The sequence below is a fragment of the Haematobia irritans genome, chromosome 3, assembly GCF_050003625.1.
Source record: "Haematobia irritans isolate KBUSLIRL chromosome 3, ASM5000362v1, whole genome shotgun sequence".
Lineage (NCBI taxonomy): Eukaryota > Metazoa > Arthropoda > Insecta > Diptera > Muscidae > Haematobia > Haematobia irritans.
In genome coordinates, this window is record NC_134399.1 from 174,821,680 (window position 1) to 174,843,759 (window position 22,080).

A 22,080-nucleotide genomic window follows, 5' to 3' on the forward strand; every position below is an offset into this window, starting at 1 on the left:
GGTTCAACTCCCAGCGGGGATGAAATTTATTTTTGTTTTATTATTTTTTACTTTTTTATTAATTTTTATTTTTTTAGTTTTTATACCCACCACCATAGAATGGTGACGGGGGTATAATAAGTTTGTCATTCCGTTTGTAACACATCGAAATATCGATTTCCGACTATATAAAGTATATATATTCTTGATCAGGGAGAAATTCTAAGACGATATAACGATGTCCGTCTGTCTGTCTGTCTGTCTGTCTGTTGTAATCACGCTACAGTCTTCAATAATGAAGCAATCGTGCTGAAATTTTGCACAAACTCGTCTTTTGTCTGCAGGCAGGTCAAGTTCGAAGATGGGCTATATCGGTCCAGGTTTTGATATAGTCCCCATATAAACCGACCTCCCGATTTGGGGTCTTGGGCTTATAGAAATCGTAGTTTTTATCCAATTTGCCTGAAATTTGAAATCTAGAGGTATTTTATGACCGTTTGAAAGGATTACTATCGAGTATCCCTATTTTACCGGATATAATAGCAATTCAAGAGACTTGGTTTCAAAATGCAATCACTCAAATTTATTCGATTCCTGGTTATAAGGTAGTTCATTGTTGTAGAGAAGATGGGTATGGAGGAACATCGGTTTATGTAAGGGATAAATGGGTATATACTGTAGATTATTGCAAAAGTGAATCGTTTTTGGATATTATTGCTATTTCCTTATTAAACTTTAAAGTTAATGCAAGACCAATGAAATTTTTAACTTTTTATCGTTCTCAGAAATGTTCTGTTGAACAATTTAAGTTTACACTGGAATCAATGTTGAATGATCACGCTGGAAGTCCAATAGTTTTGGTTGGAGATACTAATATAGATCGTTATCACAGCTCTTATTATAACGAAATGCTGGATCTCTTTCAGAGTTTTGGATGTGAGAATGCTCATGAGATGGTTACAAGACCTTTAAGTAATACTTGCATTGATCATGTGTTTTCCAATTTTGTAGAGAGAGTCGATGTTGACTCTGTGGAATGTGATATTTCAGACCATAATTTAGTTTTTTGCAAGATAAAAAGTAAGATTATGAGAAATGATTTTGTGGAGGTAATGAAAACTAAGTGTGACTACCAAAAGGCCAAACGTTACTTATCAGATGAGTTGTCTCCTGACTTTGGTTCACTGAATGTACAGGATCAGACAGACAGATTAACATCTTGTATACAAGGTGCTATTGCATATTCAACAACAGTCAGTAAAACTTTGAAACATGCTAGGTTTATGATGACCCCATGGATAAATGTAAATTTACAGCATTTGATAACGATTAAGTTTAAATTGCTGAAGAGGAGAAAGAAGGAAAGAGGAAATGAGGCGATACAGGATTCCTTAAAGAGGATTAGTAGAATAATTAGTATTGCCAACAAGAGAAGTAGAGAGGCGTATTATGCAGAGAATATTGACAGGGCAGCAAATGATCCCAAAAGGGGATGGAATTTTATTAATGAGGTTCTAGGGAAAAAGGGGCATAAAGAACTAGAACTTAAAGACGTACAAGGAAGAAGGATTTCAAATAACTTGGATAAGGCGAATGCACTCAATACATACTTTTTAGATTCTGTAATGAGTTTGAGGCGAGGAATTTTAGTTGATCCTGGGGATAACATTAATATTTTCCATACATTGTCAGGTGATATAGATTCCGTATTTTCCATTGAACAAGTCGATAACAACTGTATTATGGAAGTTATAGAGAATCTGAAGGCAGGTAAGAGTCCAGGACATGACGGCATTTCTTCCATATTCCTCAAAGAATGCAGTGAAATAGTTTCACCTTTCTTAGCAAAAATTTTCAATGGGATGATCAGTTTATCGATATATCCAGACATTTTGAAATTACATAGAATTGTTCCTATACCCAAAATAGTGAATGCTAGTGACGTATCTAACTTCAGACCAGTGGCCGTATTGTCAACAATAGACAAGATTTTTGAAAAGATTATCTATGATAAATTATATACATACTGTGAATCGAATAATTTGCTTTATGAGAATCAATATGGATTTAGGCGTGGATGCGGAACAGAGGAAGCTGTATTAAATGTAATTAAGTTTATTTGTAGTGGTTTAGACGGGGGATTCAATGGAGTTGCTGGAGTATTTTTTGATTTTTCAAAGGCATTTGATCTTGTCGATCACCAATTATTGCTGGAAAAAATGCATATCTATGGGATTCGAGGGAAAGAGTTTTTATTATTTAGAAGTTTTTTGGAGAATAGGAAACAGTACGTTGATGTCAGTAAATCGAAAAGTTTTGTGGGGCCCGTAGTGCACGGAGTTCCACAGGGCAGTTGTTTGGGTCCATTATTGTTTTCCATTTTTATTAATGATATCCGGAATCTCCAGCTTAGCGGAAAATTATTTATGTTCGCTGATGACATTTGCTTGTTCTATCCCTATAAATATGACATCGCTCTGCGTGCAAACATAGAAAGGGATTCTGCATTACTCTGTGAGTTTGCACGAGTAAACAGACTAGTTCTGAACGCTGATAAAACAAAACTTATTCGATTTCGACCAAATCCTTCAGTTAACAACGATTTCAGTGTCTATATTGATGGAAAATCAATACATGAATGTATAAGCGTAACATATCTAGGCGTGATGTTACAAAATAATTTAGCATGGGATTGTCATATACGCAGTTTAAAAAGGAAAATAGCTCCCGCAATTGGATTTCTCTACAAGATGAAAAACAAATTAAACACAAAGACAAAATTAACAATATTTTCCTGTTTAATACAATCGCATTTAAATTATATGGTTACATCATATGCATACAATAAAAATAATAGTGAGCTAAGATCACTTCAATCTATGCAAAATAAAGCTTTGAAAGTTGTTTTTAATCTACCTCCAAATTTCTCAACCTTGTCGCTATTTGAAGAATTTGCAAAAAATATTTTACCAATCAATGGTTTATATAAATATAATATTTTAAAGTATGTTTTCAAGTGTAATTACAACATTGGTTACCATACAATAAAGTTCTATACGAATCAAACAAATTTTAATACAAGGAATAGAATGAATTTGCGTTTGCCCAGGTGTAGATTCGAAAAAACAAAGCAACGGATTGATTATATAGGTGGCTTAACTTACAATAATATTCCACTCGAATTGAAATCCATTCAACGTATATCGAGATTTAAGGAAATGAGCAAATACTATCTTTGCAATAGCTTTGAATCGCTTCTGCTATAATTGTAATATTTATAATATTGTAATTTGAAACAAATATTAAACCATATATGAATGAACCTTTTAAATAGGTATAATTTTTGTTTTTAATATTGTATAAATAATTGGCCAACTAGTCCCATTAATGCCTTATGGCGCGGGACAGACTTGTATTGTATTAAAGTTGAATTTTTGAATAAAATAATAATAAAAAAAAAAAAAAAAAAAAAAAAAAAAAAGAGGTGTGCCAAAAATGGTGAGTATCGGTCCATGTTTTGGTATAGCCCCCATATAGACCGATCTCCCGATTTTACTTCTTGGGCTTATAGAAACCGCAGTTATTATTTAATTTACCTGAAATTGGAAATCTAGAGGTATTGTAGGACCACAAATACGTGTGCCGCATGAGTATCGGTCCATATTTTGGTATAGCTCCCATATAGACCGATCTCCCGATTTTACTTCTTGGGCTTATAGAAACCGCAGTTTTTATTCAATTTACCTGAAATTGGAAATCTAGAGGTATTGTAGGACCACAAATACGTGTGCCCAAAATTGTGAGTATCGGTCCATGTTTTGGTATGGTCCCCATATAAAACGACCTCCCGATTTGGGGTCTTGGGCTTATAGAAACCGCAGTTTTTATTCCATTTACCTGAAATTGGAAATCTAGAGGTATTGTAGGACCACAATTATGTGTGCCAAAAATTGTGAGTATCGGTCCATGTTTTGGTAGGGTCCCCATATAAAACGACCTCCCGATTTGGGGTCTTGGGCTTATAGAAATCGTAGTTTTAATCCAATTTGTCTGAAATTGGAAATCTAGAGGTATTTTAGGATCATAAAGAGGTGTGCCGAAAATGGTGAGTATCGGTCCATATTTTGGTATAGACCGATTTCCCGATTTTACTTCTTGGGCTTCTAGAATCCGAAGTTTTTATCCTATTTGCCTGAAATTGGAAATCTAGAGGTATTTTCGGGTCATAAAGAGGTGTGCCGAAAACGGTGAGTATCGGTCCATATTTTAGTATAGCCCCCATAAGAACGATCTCCCGATTTAACTCCTTGGGTTTCTAGAAACCGTAGTTTTTATCTGTTTTGCCTGAAATTGTAAATATTCTGGTAGTTTAGGCTCACAAAAACGTGTATCGGATTAAGTTTTTATCGGTCCATTTGGTAATGCCTCCATATAGACCGACTTCACTTCTTGAGGGTTTAGAAGGCGCACTGATCATGAAAATTGTTTGAAACTCAATGTAAAATTTCCAGATTTTACTTCTACAGATTTAAGTTTTCAAATCAAGACCTTATTTTATAATTTTCTTGCACACTTACAAGAGATGTTAATGATTCCTCTAAAACTCAAACAAAAATGGTTCTTATAAATCCAGAATCTGATATAGTCCTCATAGGTGAAATCTTTAAATTTATCTTCGGGAAGTGTCCTCAAGTCCTCAAGCCTTCCTGAATTTTCAAAGGAAACCCTAACATTTGGTTCATGGTGGTGGGTATTTAAGATTCGGCCCAGCCGAACTTAGTGCTGTATATACTTGTTTTTTATTAGTTTTCTATTTTTTTTTTTTTTTTTGTAAAATTTAATTGTACAAAATTTGCACTTAAAATAGCCTGATTGCGTTCTTTCTAATACTTGTCCACAAGGACTGAATCGGAAGTAGAAAAATCCCAATGATTTGTTTGTGCACTTGTTCAAAAGGACTGCATCGGAAGTGGAAAAAAATTATGGGGGGATCCCACTATTCGCTTTAGAAGAAATGTTTGTGGACTTGTCCAAAAGGACTGCATCGGAAGTTGAAAAAACTCGATGGGGGATTCTGGGATGGGCTTTAAAAGAAATGTTTGTGGAACAACTTCCAATTTTTTTTGCTGGGATTTAATTCTAAGACGATCGGTATACAAAACGATGGGTCCCAGACTTTTCCTTCTTGGCGTTACATACAAATGCACAAACTTATTATACCCTGTGCCACAGTAGTGGTGAAGGGTATAATTAATTGGATCAATTAATTTCGTGATTAAATTAGGAAAAAATCTGTGTATGATAAGGACACATAAAATAATGCAAATTGTATTTGAAATGTATTTGAAAAGTATAGCTATCCATTTCTCGGAAGACGTTGAATTTACCATAAAATATTTGCTAGTATTATTAATTATTATTTTCTTTTTTTAGTTTTTCCTTATTTTTTTAGAAATCGTAATAATGAAATTAGATCACATCAGAGGAAGTAATATCTATGACAAGCCCATGTGAAATTCATTGCTTCTGAGCCAATTTTGCACCACTTTCGGATCCAAAAAGATTTTCAAATTTAAAATAAACAACCCAAGGGTTCAGAGAATACAGCAGACATTTTTTAATACGAAAAACTTTTCCAAACAAAATATTTCCATCATCCAAAAAAAGAGACTACTTGAAAGCTAGCATACGCCATAAGATAATTCCTTGCATTGTAATTAATGCTCTTGGTATTTGGAATTTACAAATCATTATCAAGGCACAGAGTAATACAACAAGAACAACAATAACACAAGGAGAACAAGAACAAAACCTACAACAATAGAACAACACCCCGAATCAATGCAGAGTTATTTTATGGTTTGGGCTATACAAAAGATTTGGGGTGGCTATTATCCTTTTACGCAATACATTCATCATTGTGTTAGTGTTGGTGAAGATGGTAGTGGTAGTGGCAGTGGTAATGCTTGCTTAATGGCTTAACTACTTAAGTACCTTAAGGTATACTTGGCTCAATGGGCTGATGCGATGGTTGAATGGCCCGTCATTCGGAGATTGAACTCTTTGCTTGTGGCCCTTGTTGTGGTGGCAGAAAACGGGATTTGATGGCTGTGTGCGGGGGAGGTCGGCGGTTACCTGGTAATGGTTCAATTGCAAAGTTAAATCGATATGCTATCTCTGGTATTGATGCAAAAGGGGTTTTAAGTTGATGATCCACATTCCAATAAACCCCAACGTAAATAGGGAATGTTTTCATGAGATTGACTAAAAGTGCGTACACAGAAAAAAAAGTGTCTTGTAAATTTAAGGACCATTTTGACTTCCACATAGTTCAACAAATTTACTGTAATATAGTTCATTTTTCGTAACCACAACGAAAATTAACTTAGCTAAAGGAAAACTTATAAAAATTCAGTAAATGTTTTTTAGTTCACTAACTACGAAATGGGAAGGATTTTTCCTTAAATAAATTTCCAATACAGTAGTTAATGCATCGTTGATTCTATTATAAAAATACATGGGCAATATAAAAATCTTACTACGAAATGTGGACAATTTACTAAGAAAAAATTTTGTATGGAAAAAAAATTTTGTAGTAAAAATTAACTTAACGACATTACCGATTCGTATGATGGCTACCTACAGATTATTTCCCTTTTTATTATAAGTTGGAGTGTTTTTCCTCACATTGAAAATTGTAGATAAAGTAGAATAAAAAGTAGTTAATATAATCCTTGCCGGGTGTATATCATTTTTTATAGATTCCTCATAGATTTGGTATATATTTTACCTTAACTTATAGATAGAATTCCAACTAATCAATAAACGTGCTACTGGAAAATGTGAGTGCATCATATGAGGGAGTTTTTAGAGACATTTTGTGTATATCTCGTATGATTGTTTGTGTTTGTTATTGCGTCATTTATGCTGTTGTTGGTTGTTTTGATTCTAGAGACAATGGAATGTTCCTTGTGTGTTGTTGGTATCTTTTGTTTTCTTGCAATAGCGAGATCAGAAAGGGATCGTGTGTGTGTGTGGAGTTGTTTTTCTTCACAGAGTTGTTTTTCTTTATGGCTATTTGTGTCTTTGAGTTTTATTGTTGCATTCAGTTATGTTGATGCATTTATGAAGTGCACACGTGGTTTTAATTTTGCAAAATTGTACGTGAGGCATTGGTGATTATTAATGAAAATACATTTATTTCGAAACATTTTATAAACTGAGAAGTGAATGATGTGATGTTAGAGTAATCAAAAACGCTTTTTATTGATAAAAAAAAAAAAAAACAAATAACAGATTAAGGAACTGTATATTTCTGTTAATAGTTTAAAATTAGTGCGGATTTTTAATTGATTTACATAAAAAATATACAACATGAGTGGTAATAGGATGATCTATATTTATTCTACTTCTGGATCACAGGTTGGTTACTAAGAAAAGTGTAAAATTGTACGTCTTCCGATAAAAATTTAAATATAACTTGATGGAGAATAGCCCAACCCAAGTTTTTTATAAAGATTATTTTTTTTATAATGGATTATTAAAGAAAACGTATCATGAAAATTGCGATTTTAGCCTCTAAACTCGAACTTAATATCCACCTTAAATACTAAATGCTATACTGACAATTGGAAATTATGTCTAATTTTTTCGTTTTTTATTTCAAATATATTCTGAGAATAATTTAAAAAACGTCCCATTAGTCCATGGATATGATTTCGATAATGTACCAACTGGATGGATTTTTCAATGTGGTAAGTTTTCTATAAACGGTATTTTGTCCGTTTTTAATAAAACTAAAATTTCAATTTATTAAAAATTATTATTTTCACTTGCAGGTAAACAGGTCTTGTAATGGTAATTTTTTTGAATATTCTTACTGTTTAATGTTAATTATGCTGATATCCTTATTGGCTCTAAGAAATACTCTTGAAAACCGTAAGTTAAAAATCAATATGAACGATAGAATTTGATAATATTTTTCTTATATTTTGTATAACTTTGCAATTTCAGATGCTTATAAGACAAATCCGCCCAACAAAAGTTAGCCAAAATCGACGAAATTGCACAATTCTGGATAGAAAACATGGAAATTTAAATTAATTAGTTTAGTCCTAATAACGTAGAATATTACTCTTTTGAAGAAGCAATTACTAACTACCGACAAGTAACTGCATCCAACGTACTAATAAAAAATATTTCCTTTATTGTATATCATAAACCATAGTTTTGTGTAATATAATAATAATTTTTTGGAATAAAATACTGGTGGTTATAGAAAATTTACTTGTTTTGTACGAAAAATGTATTAGTTGTATACAGGCTTGTTGTACCTTTGATTCCTCAATTTCTCTACTTTTTTGAAAATTATACCGACAAACAGTTTATTTCAAACCAATTTCTTAATACAGGTTTCCCAAAAAATTGTTCATTTTTCCGGATAGCAGGAATATTTTGAATGAGTTTAACTATATTCTTCCCACAGCATAGTAATAATGAACTAAAATACGATGCAATACATGAACTAATTTATAAGAGAATCATGAACTTATCTAGATGAAAAAAATCTTTGGCGCCAAATCATGGTCATTCTTACTATGGGTTAGTTCATTTTTCATAAAAAATAGTAAACTTTTTTTTCGGTGTAAGAGGATATGAAAGGAGGATACGAATTTGTAAAATTTCTTGAAATATGCAAAAAGGGGGCGAATGTGAGAAGTCTATAATGAGGATTATAATACAATGTGATATGGTTTATTTTTAGGGTGTTAAATGGAACATTTTGCATTCACTCATGCACATTGACCATGGATTGACCGGTAATTTTCCCATAGTGATTTATTTAAGCATGAAAGCATCTATAAATTTCGTGTGGAAATTAAATTTAATGATTGAAAAAAATTAGGGAAACTAAATTATATGTACCTAAAATGATGATGGAGAGAGTTTTTCATTTGATTTTGGAATATATCCTTAACTACGAATTTTTATACCCATCACCATGGTCATGGTCAATATACCCTATATTAAGATTTTCGTTACGTTTGTCACACATCGAAGTATAAATGTCCGAGTATATAAAGTCGGTACTCAATTTTAGCCATCGGCGACGGCTACTCTGCGTAGACCAATTATAAATTAAAATATCGGAAACGCAATGAGATTACTCGTACAACCAATCTTAAAATCGAATTTTAATTTTACGAGTGTTGCCCTTTATAACCCTAGTGTTGCACTCTGCCAACGAAAAGCTCAATCTTAAAACTTGACATTTTTGAGGTTAAGAGATTCATCTCTCCCAAAAATTGGATTATATCATGAATATTTTCGTGCGATTATTTTTTTTTTTTTTCAAATTTCGACGTGGATTAACTCAACAACAGTGCATCGATGAACTTAATTCAATTTTTGTCGATGAAGCTCCGACAAGGGCCAGTGTTTATCGATGGTATTGTGAAGTCAACCGAGGTCGTATTTTCACATATTTTGGAGATACCTCAATCGCAGTGGTGAAAAAATACAGTAGGAATTTGGTCAAATGCACACGAACGAAAAGACTGTGTTACATATGTTTCGGTTTAATGAAAAATGATAGGTTTGGAAATCAAATTTTTAGCAGATTATTTTAAAATGCAAGGATATAATGTTCATAAAAAATATAACGTGTTTGGGAGCATATGCTGTTAATAGCTGCAAACACCGCTCAGAATCATCAACACGTTGTTGTTTTTGGTCAAATGTGAGCTCGCGCGGCACCCATTTTCCAAATATTGATGAATGATATGACCAACACGTTCCTTTGATATCTTTAAGGCCTCTGCTATCTCGATCAACTTCATTTTACGGTCATTCAAAATCATTTTGTGAATTTTTTGATGTTTTCGCCGGTAACCACCTCTTTCGGGCGTCCACTGCGTTCACCGTCCTCCGTGCTCATTTCACCACGCTTGAATTGCATAACAATCAATTATTGTTGATTTCCCTGGTGCAGATTCCGGAAACCCATTATCAAGACAAGTTTTTGCTTCCACCGTATTTTTTTCCCTTCAGAAAACAGTATTTTATCAAAACACGAAATTCCTTTTTTTCCATTTTTATACCCTCCACCATAGGATGGGGGTATACTAACTTTGTCATTCCGTTTGTAACACATCGAAATATTGCTCTAAGACCCCATAAAGTATATATATTCTGTGTCGTGGTGAAATTCTGAGTCGATCTGAGCATGTTCGTCCGTCCGTCTGTTGAAACCACGTTAACTTCCGAACGAAACAAGCAATCGACTTGAAACTTGGCACAAGTAGTTGTTATTGATGTAGGTCGGATGGTATTGCAAATGGGCCATATCGGTCCACTTTTACGTATAGCCCCCATATAAACGGACCCCCAAATTTGGCTTGCGATTGCTCTAAGAGAAGCAAATTTCATCCGATCCGGCTGAAATTTGGTACATGGTGTTAGTATATGGTCTCTAACAACCATGCAAAAATTGGTCCATATCGGTCCACTTTTACGTATAGCCCCCATATAAACGGACCCCCAAATTTGGCTTGCGATCGCTCTAAGAGAAGCAAATTTCACCCGATCCGGCTGAAATTTGGTACATGGTGTTGGTATATGTTCTCTAATGACCACGCAAAAATTGGTCCATATCAGTCCATAATTATATAGCCCCCATATAAATCGATTCCCAGATTTGTCCTCCGGAGCCTCTTGGAGGAGCAAAATTCATCCGATCCGGTTGAAATTTGGAACATGGTGTAAGAATGTGGTCTCTAACAAACACGCAAGAATTGGTCTATATCGGTCCATAATTATATATAGCCCCCATATAAACCGTTCCCCAGATTTGATCTCCGGAGCCTCTTGGAGGAGCAAAATTCATTTTTTTCATTCATTTTTTTATTTAAAGAAATTGTCATTAAATTAACTCAAAATTTGAATTATAAAATTTAAGATAAATACGCATCAAATATTGGCTAAGACTTATTTTGAGGATTTAGCATTTTTCAATTTTTTTTTTTTTTTTGAGTTAAAACAACATTTTTTACTTTGAAGTATCCGTTATAATTTGGTGTTTTAAAGTGTCATTTGTATGTGAATAACTTTATTAATATACCGCGAAAAGAGAATGAAAATTCGATAAATGAAATCTCTATTATAATTTCAATTTTATTGATCCTAGATTTAAAGCCACATAGGTCGCTAAAATATATCTTTATTTTAAAGAAGCCGCATCTTTGGTTCGGAATCAATACCAAAATCCTCAAAGGAAGGTCAACATCTAAGTATCTAAGTAAACTTTTTTTTGAGTGTACTATTTTTATACATTATCTAAAAAAAGAAATTCCCGAAGAACTTATATTATCAATTTCAGTGACTTTGAACAGTCCATACCCTGACAAATATTGACCACTACAAACATCGCTTTTTATCTTCAGAAGCGAGTTATGTGTCATTTTTTTATTATTTGATAAAACATGATCAAAAATTTTTAAATTTTCAAAGCTTCTCTAAGTGGTTTCACTGGAATGTGGAACGCCGTTCGGACTCGGCTATAAAAAAGGAGGTCCCTTGTAATTGAGCTTAACATGGAATCGTGCAGCACTCAGTGATAAGAGAGAAGTTCACCACTGCACTGAAAAAAAAGCATACTCGTTTCCAAAGATTTTGTATTTACTTTAAAAAATTTGGTATTGATTCCGAGCCAAAGAAGCGGAGAATACAAGTAAGGATACTTTTAAGACACAATTCTCTTTTAAATTTAGGTTTTGTGTACTTGCTTCTAGGAAGCAAATTTTAATTTTTCGCTTTCTCAGCTTTTTTCTTCATATGCTATCAAAGTCCTTTAAAAACGAGTTAACGGCAACTTTATTTTCCAAATTAGGACTCGACTTCCAATAGAAATTATGCTATGTTTGAAGTAAAAAACTTTTTTAAAATAAAGTTTTGAAAAACATGTCCTATATTTGAACGATTTTTTGCTTTGTAGTCATGATGCAAAAAGACAACAAATTTAAAGACAATTTCATTAAATTTAAAGAATTTTTCTGAATTATTAAAGTCAAGTTGACCTTAGCCTATAAATTTTTTCTTTCATGTTAAGATACCCATTTTTAAGTGAAATCACTTAATTATAAGGACAATACGACTTCATTGAAAAGTTTATCGACTTTTGGACAAGGAAAAAAACTTTATATTAGAGAAATGCGTCTTCTATGCTAAGCAAAATTTGTATTCGTATTTTAAAGACATGAAATCTTTGACCTCACGACAATATTTTTTTCAGTGTGTGACCATGCAAAAATTGGTCCATATCGGTCCATAATTATATAGCCCCCATATAAATCGATTCCCAGATTTGTCCTCCGCAGCCTCTTGGAGGAGCAAAATTCATCCGATCCGGTTGAAATTTGGAACATGGTGTTAGAATGTGGTCTCTAACAAACACGCAAGAATTGGTCCCTATCGGTCCATAATTATATATAGCCCCCATATAAACCGTTCCCCAGATTTGATCTCCGGAGCCTCTTGGAGGAGCAAAATTCATCCGATCCGGTTGAAATTTGCAACGTGGTGTTAGTATAAGGCCGCTAATATCCATGTCAAAATTGGTCCATATCGGTCTATAGTTATATATAATCTACCAAAATTTTATTTTTATGGAAAACATTGTCAAAATGTTATTTCTATAGAAAATTTTGTCAAAATTTTATTTCTATAGAAAATTTTGTCAAAATTTTATTTCTATAGAAAATTTTTTCCAAATTTTATTTCTATAGAATTTTTTTTCCAAATTTTACTTCTATAGAAAATGGTGTCAAAATTTTATTTTGTCAAAATTTTATTTCTATAGAAACTTTAAACTTAATTATATACGTATTTAATCGGCCTTTTTATACCCACCACCATAGAATGGTGACGGGGGTATAATAAGTTTGTCATTCCGTTTGTAACGCATCGAAATATCGATTTCCGACTATATAAAGTATATATATTCTTGATCAGGGAGAAATTCTAAGACGATATAACGATGTCCGTCTGTCCGTCTGTCTGTCTGTCTGTCTGTCTGTCTGTCTGTCTGTCTGTTGTAATCACGCTACAGACTTCAATAATGAAGCAATCGTGCTGAAATTTTGCACAAGCTCGTCTTTTGTCTGCAGGCAGGTCAAGTTCGAAGATGGGCTATATCGGTCCAGGTTTTGATATAGTCCCCATATAAACCGACCTCCCGATTTGGGGTCTTGGGCTTATAGAAATCGTATTTTTTATCCAATTTGCCTGAAATTTGAAATCTGGAGGTATTTTATGACCATAAAGAGATGTGCCAAAAATGGTGAGTATCGGTCCACGTTTTGGTATAGCCCCCATATAGACCGATCTCCCGATTTTACTTCTTGGGCTTATAGAAACCGCAGTTTTTATTCAATTTACCTGAAATTGGAAATCTAGAGGTATTGTAGGACCACAAATATGTGTGCCAAAAATTGTGAGTATCGGTCCATATTTTGGTATAGCCCCCATATAGACCGATCTCCCGATTTTACTTGTTGGGCTTATAGAAACCGCAGTTTTTATTCAATTTATCTGAAATTGGAAATCTAGAGGTATTGTAGGACCACAAATATGTGTGCCAAAAATTGTGAGTATCGGTCCATATTTTGGTATAGCCCCCATATAGACCGATCTCCCGATTTTACTTCTTGGGCTTATAGAAACCGCAGTTTTTATTCAATTTACCTGAAATTGGAAATCTAGAGGTATTGTAGGACCACAAATACGTGTGCCAAAAATTGTGAGTATCGAGCCATATTTTGGTATAGCCCCCATATAGACCGATCTCCCGATTTGGGGTCTTGGGCTTATAGAAACTGTAGTTTTTATCCAATTTGTCTGAAATTGGAAATCTAGAGGTATTTTAGGACCATAAAGAGGTGTGCCGAAAATGGTGAGTATCGATCCATATTTTGGTATAGCCCCCATATAGACCGATTCCCCAATTTTACTTCTTGGGCTTCTAGAATCCGAAGTTTTTATCCTATTTGCCTGAAATTGGAAATCTAAAGGTATTTTCGGGTCACAAAGAGGTGTGCCGAAAATGGTGAGTATCGGTCCATATTTTAGTATAGCCCCCATAAGAACGATCTCCCGATTTAACTCCTTGGGTTTCTAGAAACCGTAGTTTTTATCTGATATGCCTGAAATTGTAAATATTCTGGTATTTTAGGCTCACAAAAACGTGTATCGGATTAAGTTTATATCGGTCCATTTGGTAATGCCTCCATATAGACCAACTTCACTTCTTGAGGGTGTAGAAGGCGCACTGATCATGAAAATTGCTTGAAACTCAATGTAAAATTTCCAGATTTTACTTCTACAGATTTAAGATTTCAAATCAAGACGTTATTTTATAACTTTCTTGCACACTTACAAGAGATGTTAATGATTCCTCTAAACCTCAAACAAAAATGGTTCTTATAAATCCAGATTGTGATATAGTCCTCATAGGTGAAATCTTTAAATTTATCTTCGGTTTGTGTCCTCAAGTCCTCAAGCCCTCCTGAAATTTCAAAAGGAAACCCTAATATTTGGTTCATGGTGGTGGGTATTTAAGATTCGGCCCGGCCGAACTTACTGCTGTATATACTTGTTTAGTTTAATATATACTACGTATGGACTACCTTGTAATTTAGAAGACGGTGTTAGGAAGTTTCAATAATACCTTGCCATCGGCAAGTGTTACCGCAACCCAAGTAATTCGATTGTGGATGACAGTCTTCAGTAGAAGTTTCTACGCAATCCATGGTGGATGGTACATAAGCTTCGGCCTGGCCGAACTTACGGCCGTATATACTTGTTTCACAATAACAAAAGTCGCGTCACAAAAGACGCTCTATCTCACAAACTAATTGACTTACAGACGTCAAACTTTGACACTAATCATTTCAAGGTTGGTTCTATATAAAAATAATATGCATTTAACCCTTCGATGACTGACAGTTCTGAACTTCACGGCCGTGTGAAAAGGTCCCTACGGACCTTTTTTTTGTAAATCATGTTTTTTTTTCATATACATTTTTTTTTATTTTTTGTTTTGTTTTTATTGTTTATAACTCAGTTCTACATACAAAAATAATTTTTTCAATTTTTTTAATTTTTTTTTTGCTTGAATTTTCTTAAGACTATTATAAAAAAATTTAAAAATTATTGTTGTAGAGCGTGTACTTCTTGTCCCCTGCCCTGTTCCCAAGTGTTGCAGCGATGTAAAAGTGTGCTATGTTCTCCGCGAGCAACGTTGCCGCAGCCGAAACAGTATGCCCGCGTTTTCCGCTGCCGCCCGTACTCAGAACGGCAAAGCCTACATGACGGTCTACTTGACCTAGCCGCAAACGACGGTACATTGCCTTCCATCGATCTTGGTAATCCTGAAATGAAAAGAAAAATAAAAAACAAATAAATATATATTCTATTCTTGAATTTGAATGCAGCGACGTCCAGCATATTATAAAACATGGCCAACGGCCATCGTAGTGTTGCTCTTTTGCAGCCTAGCATTTGATCCATGGTATCAACGCCTCATTTGTTGGCGTTGTAATTTAATATGGCATAGGGCTTCCGCTTCTCGGTTTCCTCGTCAACGAGGCAGGTGTAGTGCATTGTGGAGAGCACGTTCACCACTTTATGTTTTTTTCGGCACGTATGAGCATAACGATATATCCCCCTCGTTGAACCCAAATAATGTACTATTGATGGTGCGCTTCGGGTTCTTTTGAACTCCTGTGGAATGAATGTTTTGTTGTTGCGCACTGTACCAACATATGCGGTCTTCCTCCTCAACAAAATACGCGCCACGTCAAGAGTGGTAAAGAAATTATCCGCGTATATAGTATGGCCAGCATCTAAATATTTTTCCACAAGATCCAGCAATAAGTTCTGCCCTTGGTTTATCTCCCGTTGTTGGTTTGGCAGTTTTCCAGAATATATCATTCCCTTCACAGGATAATAACTCTGTGAGTCGGATAACCACCATACTTTCAAACCATACTTAGCTGGCTTTGACGGAATATATTGTGTGAAGCGGGTGCGGCCTCTGTTAGTGCTTCATGACGAGTGTAAGCTGCAGCCAGAGAAGGTATATGATCACTTCAAACATGTTTTATGAGCAAAATGTTATTTTTGGGTGGTGACCATGTAACATGGTTTTCGCAACCATGTAATTTTCTCGGAAATCATGTATCTGATTTCGGCAAGCAGGTTATATTTGACGAGAAAATAATATTTTAGTGACAAACATGTTACATGATCACCATACAAAAATAACATTTTGCTCTTGAAACATGTTTGAGGTGATCATATTCCTTCTCTGTGTGTGCTGCCATCATCCCTAATGTCTTGGAGTTTAGGTTTTTGTGTTCAGAACAAGTAAATTATGTTTTGAAACAATAAAAAAATTATAATGATGCCCAAAAACATGCATTTATTAGTGAAATTCAGTACAAGGTCCACACGGACGTATTCACACGTCCGCGTACTATTCTCACTAAAACCTCAATAACTCCTAAAGTAATGATCCGATCGACTTGATTTTTTTCCAAAAGATGCGCAACAAAATACTCCTGTAACAAAGAGTAACTTTGGGGGTGGGTTGTAGTGGCCGAAGTAGGAGTAATTTCAGTTTGAAAAGGCAAAAAGATCCCTAGGGACCTTTTCACTCATCGGAGGTTAATACTAGCGACGCCATCTATGTGTCAGACCGGGGACTTATCAGCCAACCTGTTAAAGCTGGATAGCTCTCTAAAAGATGGCTTTATTTTAAAGAAGCGGCATCTTTGGCTGGGAATCAATACCAAAATCTTTAAGAGATTTTTGTGTAGATTTAAAATGGCTTTAGGGTTACATTTTTGTTTTGAGTGTAGCATAGTAGACTCACTTCTCTCACACGAAGCCTTTGACTTGGACGGAAAGTCGATAAACTTTTAACTAGACCGTTTTGTTCTTAAAGATAGGAGCCACCGTGGTGCAATGGTTAGCATGCCCGCCTTGCATACACAAGGTCGTGGGTTCGATTCCTGCTTCGACCGAACACCAAAAAGTTTTTCAGCGGTGGATTATCCCACCTCAGTAATGCTGGTGACATTTCTGAGGGTTTCAAAGCTTCTCTAAGTGGTTTCACCGCAATGTGGAACGCCGTTCGGACTCGGCTATGAAAAGGAGGTCCCTTGTCATTGAGCTTAACATAGAATCGGGCAGCACTCAGTGATAAGAGAGAAGTTCACCAGTGTGGTGTCACAATGGACTGAATAGTCTAAGTGAGCCTGATACATCGGGCTGCCACCTAACCTAACCCAACCTAGGAGACTTAAAATGGGTATTTTTACATAAAAGAAAAATTTTTAAACTGAGGCCAATTCGATCTTAAAGTTGGAAATTAATCAGGAAAACATTTCATTAGTACATTGAAATTGTTCATTAATAATATGAAATGTTTCGTTATGTAAAAAAATGATTAAAATAACGAAATATTTCATTGAGTTTATGAAATTGTTTCTATGGTCAATTTTAATAATTAATTTTTGTTAATATTACGAAGTTTTTTCTACCAGTGTATCTCTAATATTAATCTGTTCTCTCCACCTGCTGCTTAATTATTGAGCTCCATTATCTTCATGTCTTCTATTCTATTTGACCATCTACATAATTAATCATTTTATATTTCCTATTATTAGTACAGAATTTCAATTTACAAAAATTTCAACTGATTTAAATTAAATTTGCTGTGCAATTTAGTCCATGTGAAAAGTTTTGCATAAATTTTGCCTTAATGAACAATGCATAAAAATTGATTCAAATCTAGCGCTTTATCGGACATTGTTATCAATTATGCTGATTACAGAGAATATGCTTGAATCCATTTTGAAATTTTCATTGAACCCATTAGTTTCATTTTCATTATTTGTATAAAATATCAGTGCGGTCTCTGAGCATCAAGGACGTTATACAAATAGGCAAACCAAACAAAAAAAAAACAAAAAACGAAAAATTATAAATTTAGGTTATTCAAGCATAGCATGGAATATAATTGGAAAAATTAAATTACTTGATAGAATAGATGCATTAGTTAGTTGTTGTGATTGCACAGAGAATAAAGGATTTAACATATTTCAATTAGAAGGCAATTTTATACCATTTTTAAAATCAGCCAGTGTGAGACAGTTTTAGCCGAGCTTAATCGACTGTATGCTACACCCTACACCACTAGATTAGGTTATCAATGGCAACCTGTTATTTCAGGATCACATAAACTATTCAATTCATGATACAACGCCGATGAACATCTCTCTTTTCATTGAGTGGTGACCGATTTCAAAATTGGATCAAAATGGGTCCAAACCGTTTTTAATATTTATTTAATATTTAATATATATTCATTGGAATTTGTTTTATTTTAAAACTAGTTTCGCATTTCAATTTTTATACCCTCCATCATAGGATGGGAGGTATACTAACTTTGTCATTCCGTTTAAAATACATAAAAATATTGGTCTCAGACCCAATAAATTATATACACTGAAAAAATATTGGCCTAGTATTAAAGATTTTGCAATCTATATTTTAGAACATGCAATCTACACAATATTAAGAACAATTTTCTTTAAAATATTAACAATTAATAATAATTTCAAATTTCAATATTGGTACGTGATGTTAGTAAAGGGTGATACGGTCAAAATTTGGTCAATAAAAACTTGACGTATTTCTTTTAAATTTGCATTTAAAAAACCCGAACACCCCTCATTTTCAAGGTGTGTGTGTAGAATGTTGCTCCTATTTTGATTTTGGAATTCACTCTTCAGTTTTCAAAATGCCGTCCAAGCAAGAAGAGCAGCGTATCAAAATTTTGTTCGCGCATCGCGAAAATCCGAGATACTCGCACGCAAAACAGGCAAAATCGCTAAAAGTTGCCAAATCAACCGTTACAAATGTTATTAAAGTGTTTGGGGAACGTTTGTCGACAGCCAGGAAGTCTGGATCGGGGGGAAATCGAAAAGCGGAAGCCGCTGAGACGACAAAGAGAGTAGCCGGTAGTTTCAAGCGAAACCCTAACCTCTCTCTCCGAGATGCCGCAAATAAGCTGGGTGTATCGTCTATAACCGTGCATCGAGCCAAAAAACGAGCCGGACTATCGACATACAAGAAGGTAGTGACTCCAAATCGCGATGATAAACAAAATACGACGGCCAAAGCGCGATCCCGGAGGCTGTACACGACGATGCTGACGAAGTTTGACTGCGTGGTAATGGACGACGAAACCTACGTCAAAGCCGACTACAAGCAGCTTCCGGGACAGGAGTTTTATACGGCAAAAGGAAGGGGAAAGGTAGCAGATATTTTCAAGCACATAAAACTGTCAAAGTTCGCAAAGAAATATCTGGTTTGGCAAGCCATCTGTACCTGTGGCTTGAAAAGCAGCATTTTCATAGCTTCCGGGACTGTCAACCAAGAAATTTACGTGAAAGAGTGTTTGAATAAACGTCTGCTGCCTTTCCTGAAGAAACACGGTTGTTCCGTACTGTTTTGGCCGGATTTGGCATCTTGCCATTACGGTAAAAAGGCCATGGAGTGGTACGCCGCCAACAACGTGCAGGTGGTTCCCAAGGACAAGAACCCTCCCAACACGCCAGAGCTCCGCCCAATTGAGAAATACTGGGCTATTGTCAAGCGGAACCTAAAGAAGACCAAAAAAACTGCTAAGGACGAGCAGCAGTTCAAGGCAAACTGGCTTTCTGCGGCGAAGAAGGTGGACAAGGTGGCTGTACAAAATCTGATGGCAGGTGTCAAGCGTGAGGCCCGGCAATTCGGATTTGGAAAAGCGAAAGCCTAACTGAATATTTTTCCTGAATTTTATACTAATTGAACTTGAAAAAGAAATTTAATTTGATTTTTTAAATAAACGATTTCACCGATTTACACGCGTTTTCCCTTGACCAAATTTTGACCGTATCACCCTTTAAACACTTATATATAGCACCCAACATATTGGACGGATTTGATATGATATCGAAAATGTGGATCCACAAAGTGGTGCAGGGTATAATATAGTCGGCCCCGCCCGACTTTAAACTTTCCTTACTTGTTTCATTTGAATAATTTCATTGAGCAGAATTGCCAGCATTCTAAAAGCATCTTCGCATCTTCGCGATATTCTTTTAATTTTTCGCTTTGAAACTCCATACAAAACCAAAAAATGTGAAAAACTAGCAATTTGTGGTACTTTTTTTTCGAGTTAGAAAACTGACGTTTATAGCATGGCGCCATTTGCAATGTGAATTAAGAAATTATTTATTTATTAAAACTATTTGTGTGCGCTTATAACGCAAACACGGATCATACTATTGGTCCGAAAATATGCAAAGGATCAAAGGAGTCGCAGATCAATTGCGACTTAGACTATCACAATGGACTGAATAGTCCAAGTGATAACCTAACCTAAACGAACCTAGACTATTTATGCCATTGTGATGCCACATTAACTCCACATTAAAATAAGTAAGTAAAGTAGAAAGTCGGGCGGGGCCGACTATATCATACACCCAGAGAAGGAATATGATCACCTCAAACATGTTTTAAGAGCAAAATGTTATTTTTGGGTGGTGACCATGTAACATGGTTTTCGCAACCATGTTATTTTCTCGGAAATCATGTATCTGATTTCGGCAAGCAGGTTATATTTGACGAGAAAATAACATTTTAGTGACAAACATGTTACATGGTCTCCATACAAAAATAACATTTTGCTCTTGAAACATGTTTGAGGTGATCATATTCCTTCTCTGCGTGTACCCTAAACCACCATTACAGAATAAGTAATCATAAGAAAATTAAGGGGTACATGTCTATGGGTGCTTTGTGTCAATCTGACTATAGCTCATAGCCAATGTTGCCAGGGAAAATGTTCGGTTTACCCTACAAGGACAAAAAAAGTTCCCTACTTTCCCAAACAATTTTCCCTACTATATTTTTCGTTAAATTTAAAAAATTTTACAAAACAAAAATGGTTCTAAGTACTTTATTATCTTAAAACATGAATATGCAACGTATATAACTTAGAATATAAATTTGTATTACCACCACGGTTGCCACAGTTGGTAGAATTCTACCCAAATTAGTCATCTTTTTTGTTAAATCTCTATAAAAATAAAATTTTGGAAAAAGTTTCTTTAACCAAATTTTTGTGAGAAATTTTTCTATAGAAATAAAATTTTGACAATAAATTCTATAGAAATAAAATTTTGAGAAAAAATTCCACAGAAATAAAATTTTGAGAAAATTTGTTATAGATATAATATTTTGAAAAAAATTTCTATAGAAATACAATTTTGGCAAAATTTTCTATAGAAATAAAATGTTGACAAAATTTTCTACAGGAATAAAGTTTACCACACATTGTTAAAGATCAAGCCTTGCCGGCTTCTAATTTACTCCTCTAGAGCCACCAAAATGTAAAAATTATTATAAATTGTGTTGAGTAAAAATGTCCTACATTGTGGCCCTACGTCCCTACAAGACGCTAAATATTAGAAAAACCCTACATATAGGGAATTTCCCCTACTTCTAGCAACACTGGCTGGATTGATATTGCACCTACGGAGTTAGTATGCCACTAATATTGAGCCCATTATTAAAAAAGAGAAAATCGTTAAATTAGTGTGGGTAATAAATACAAATTTGTAAAAATCGAGCAATATTCTTATGTAAGAGCTACAAGTACGTATAAGTACGATCGGCTAGTACATCAAAATTTGAAATTTGAGTAACATTGGTTAATAAATATGAGTACTATGGCCAAATTTGGGAAAATCGAGCGATGCATATATATGGAAGGTATATCTAAATCTGAACCAATTTGCATAATATTTTGCGGGTTTGATTAATACCACAAAAGGTTACCTTGTGCAAGATTTGAGTACGATCAGTTAAGAATTGAGGCCTGTATGGTCAAACATAGGGTTATTAAGGTCGAATTTTTCAAAATCGGGTGATACATATATGGGAGCTATATCCACATCTGAACCGATTTCGATGAAATTTTGCACATATAGT

At 34.6% G+C, this 22,080-nt stretch overlaps 1 protein-coding gene across 1 annotated transcript; it reads left to right on the top strand.

Annotated features, from left to right (window-relative positions):
- Nucleotides 1–643: 643 nt before the first annotated feature.
- LOC142231291 (uncharacterized) lies at nucleotides 644–5,961 on the top strand. Its single transcript, XM_075301906.1, has 3 exons — nucleotides 644–647; nucleotides 721–2,627; nucleotides 5,857–5,961. Exons 1-3 carry the CDS (start codon nucleotides 644–646, stop codon nucleotides 5,959–5,961), a joined length of 2,016 nt encoding a protein of 671 aa, XP_075158021.1.
- The last annotated feature ends 16,119 nt before the right edge of the window (nucleotides 5,962–22,080 follow it).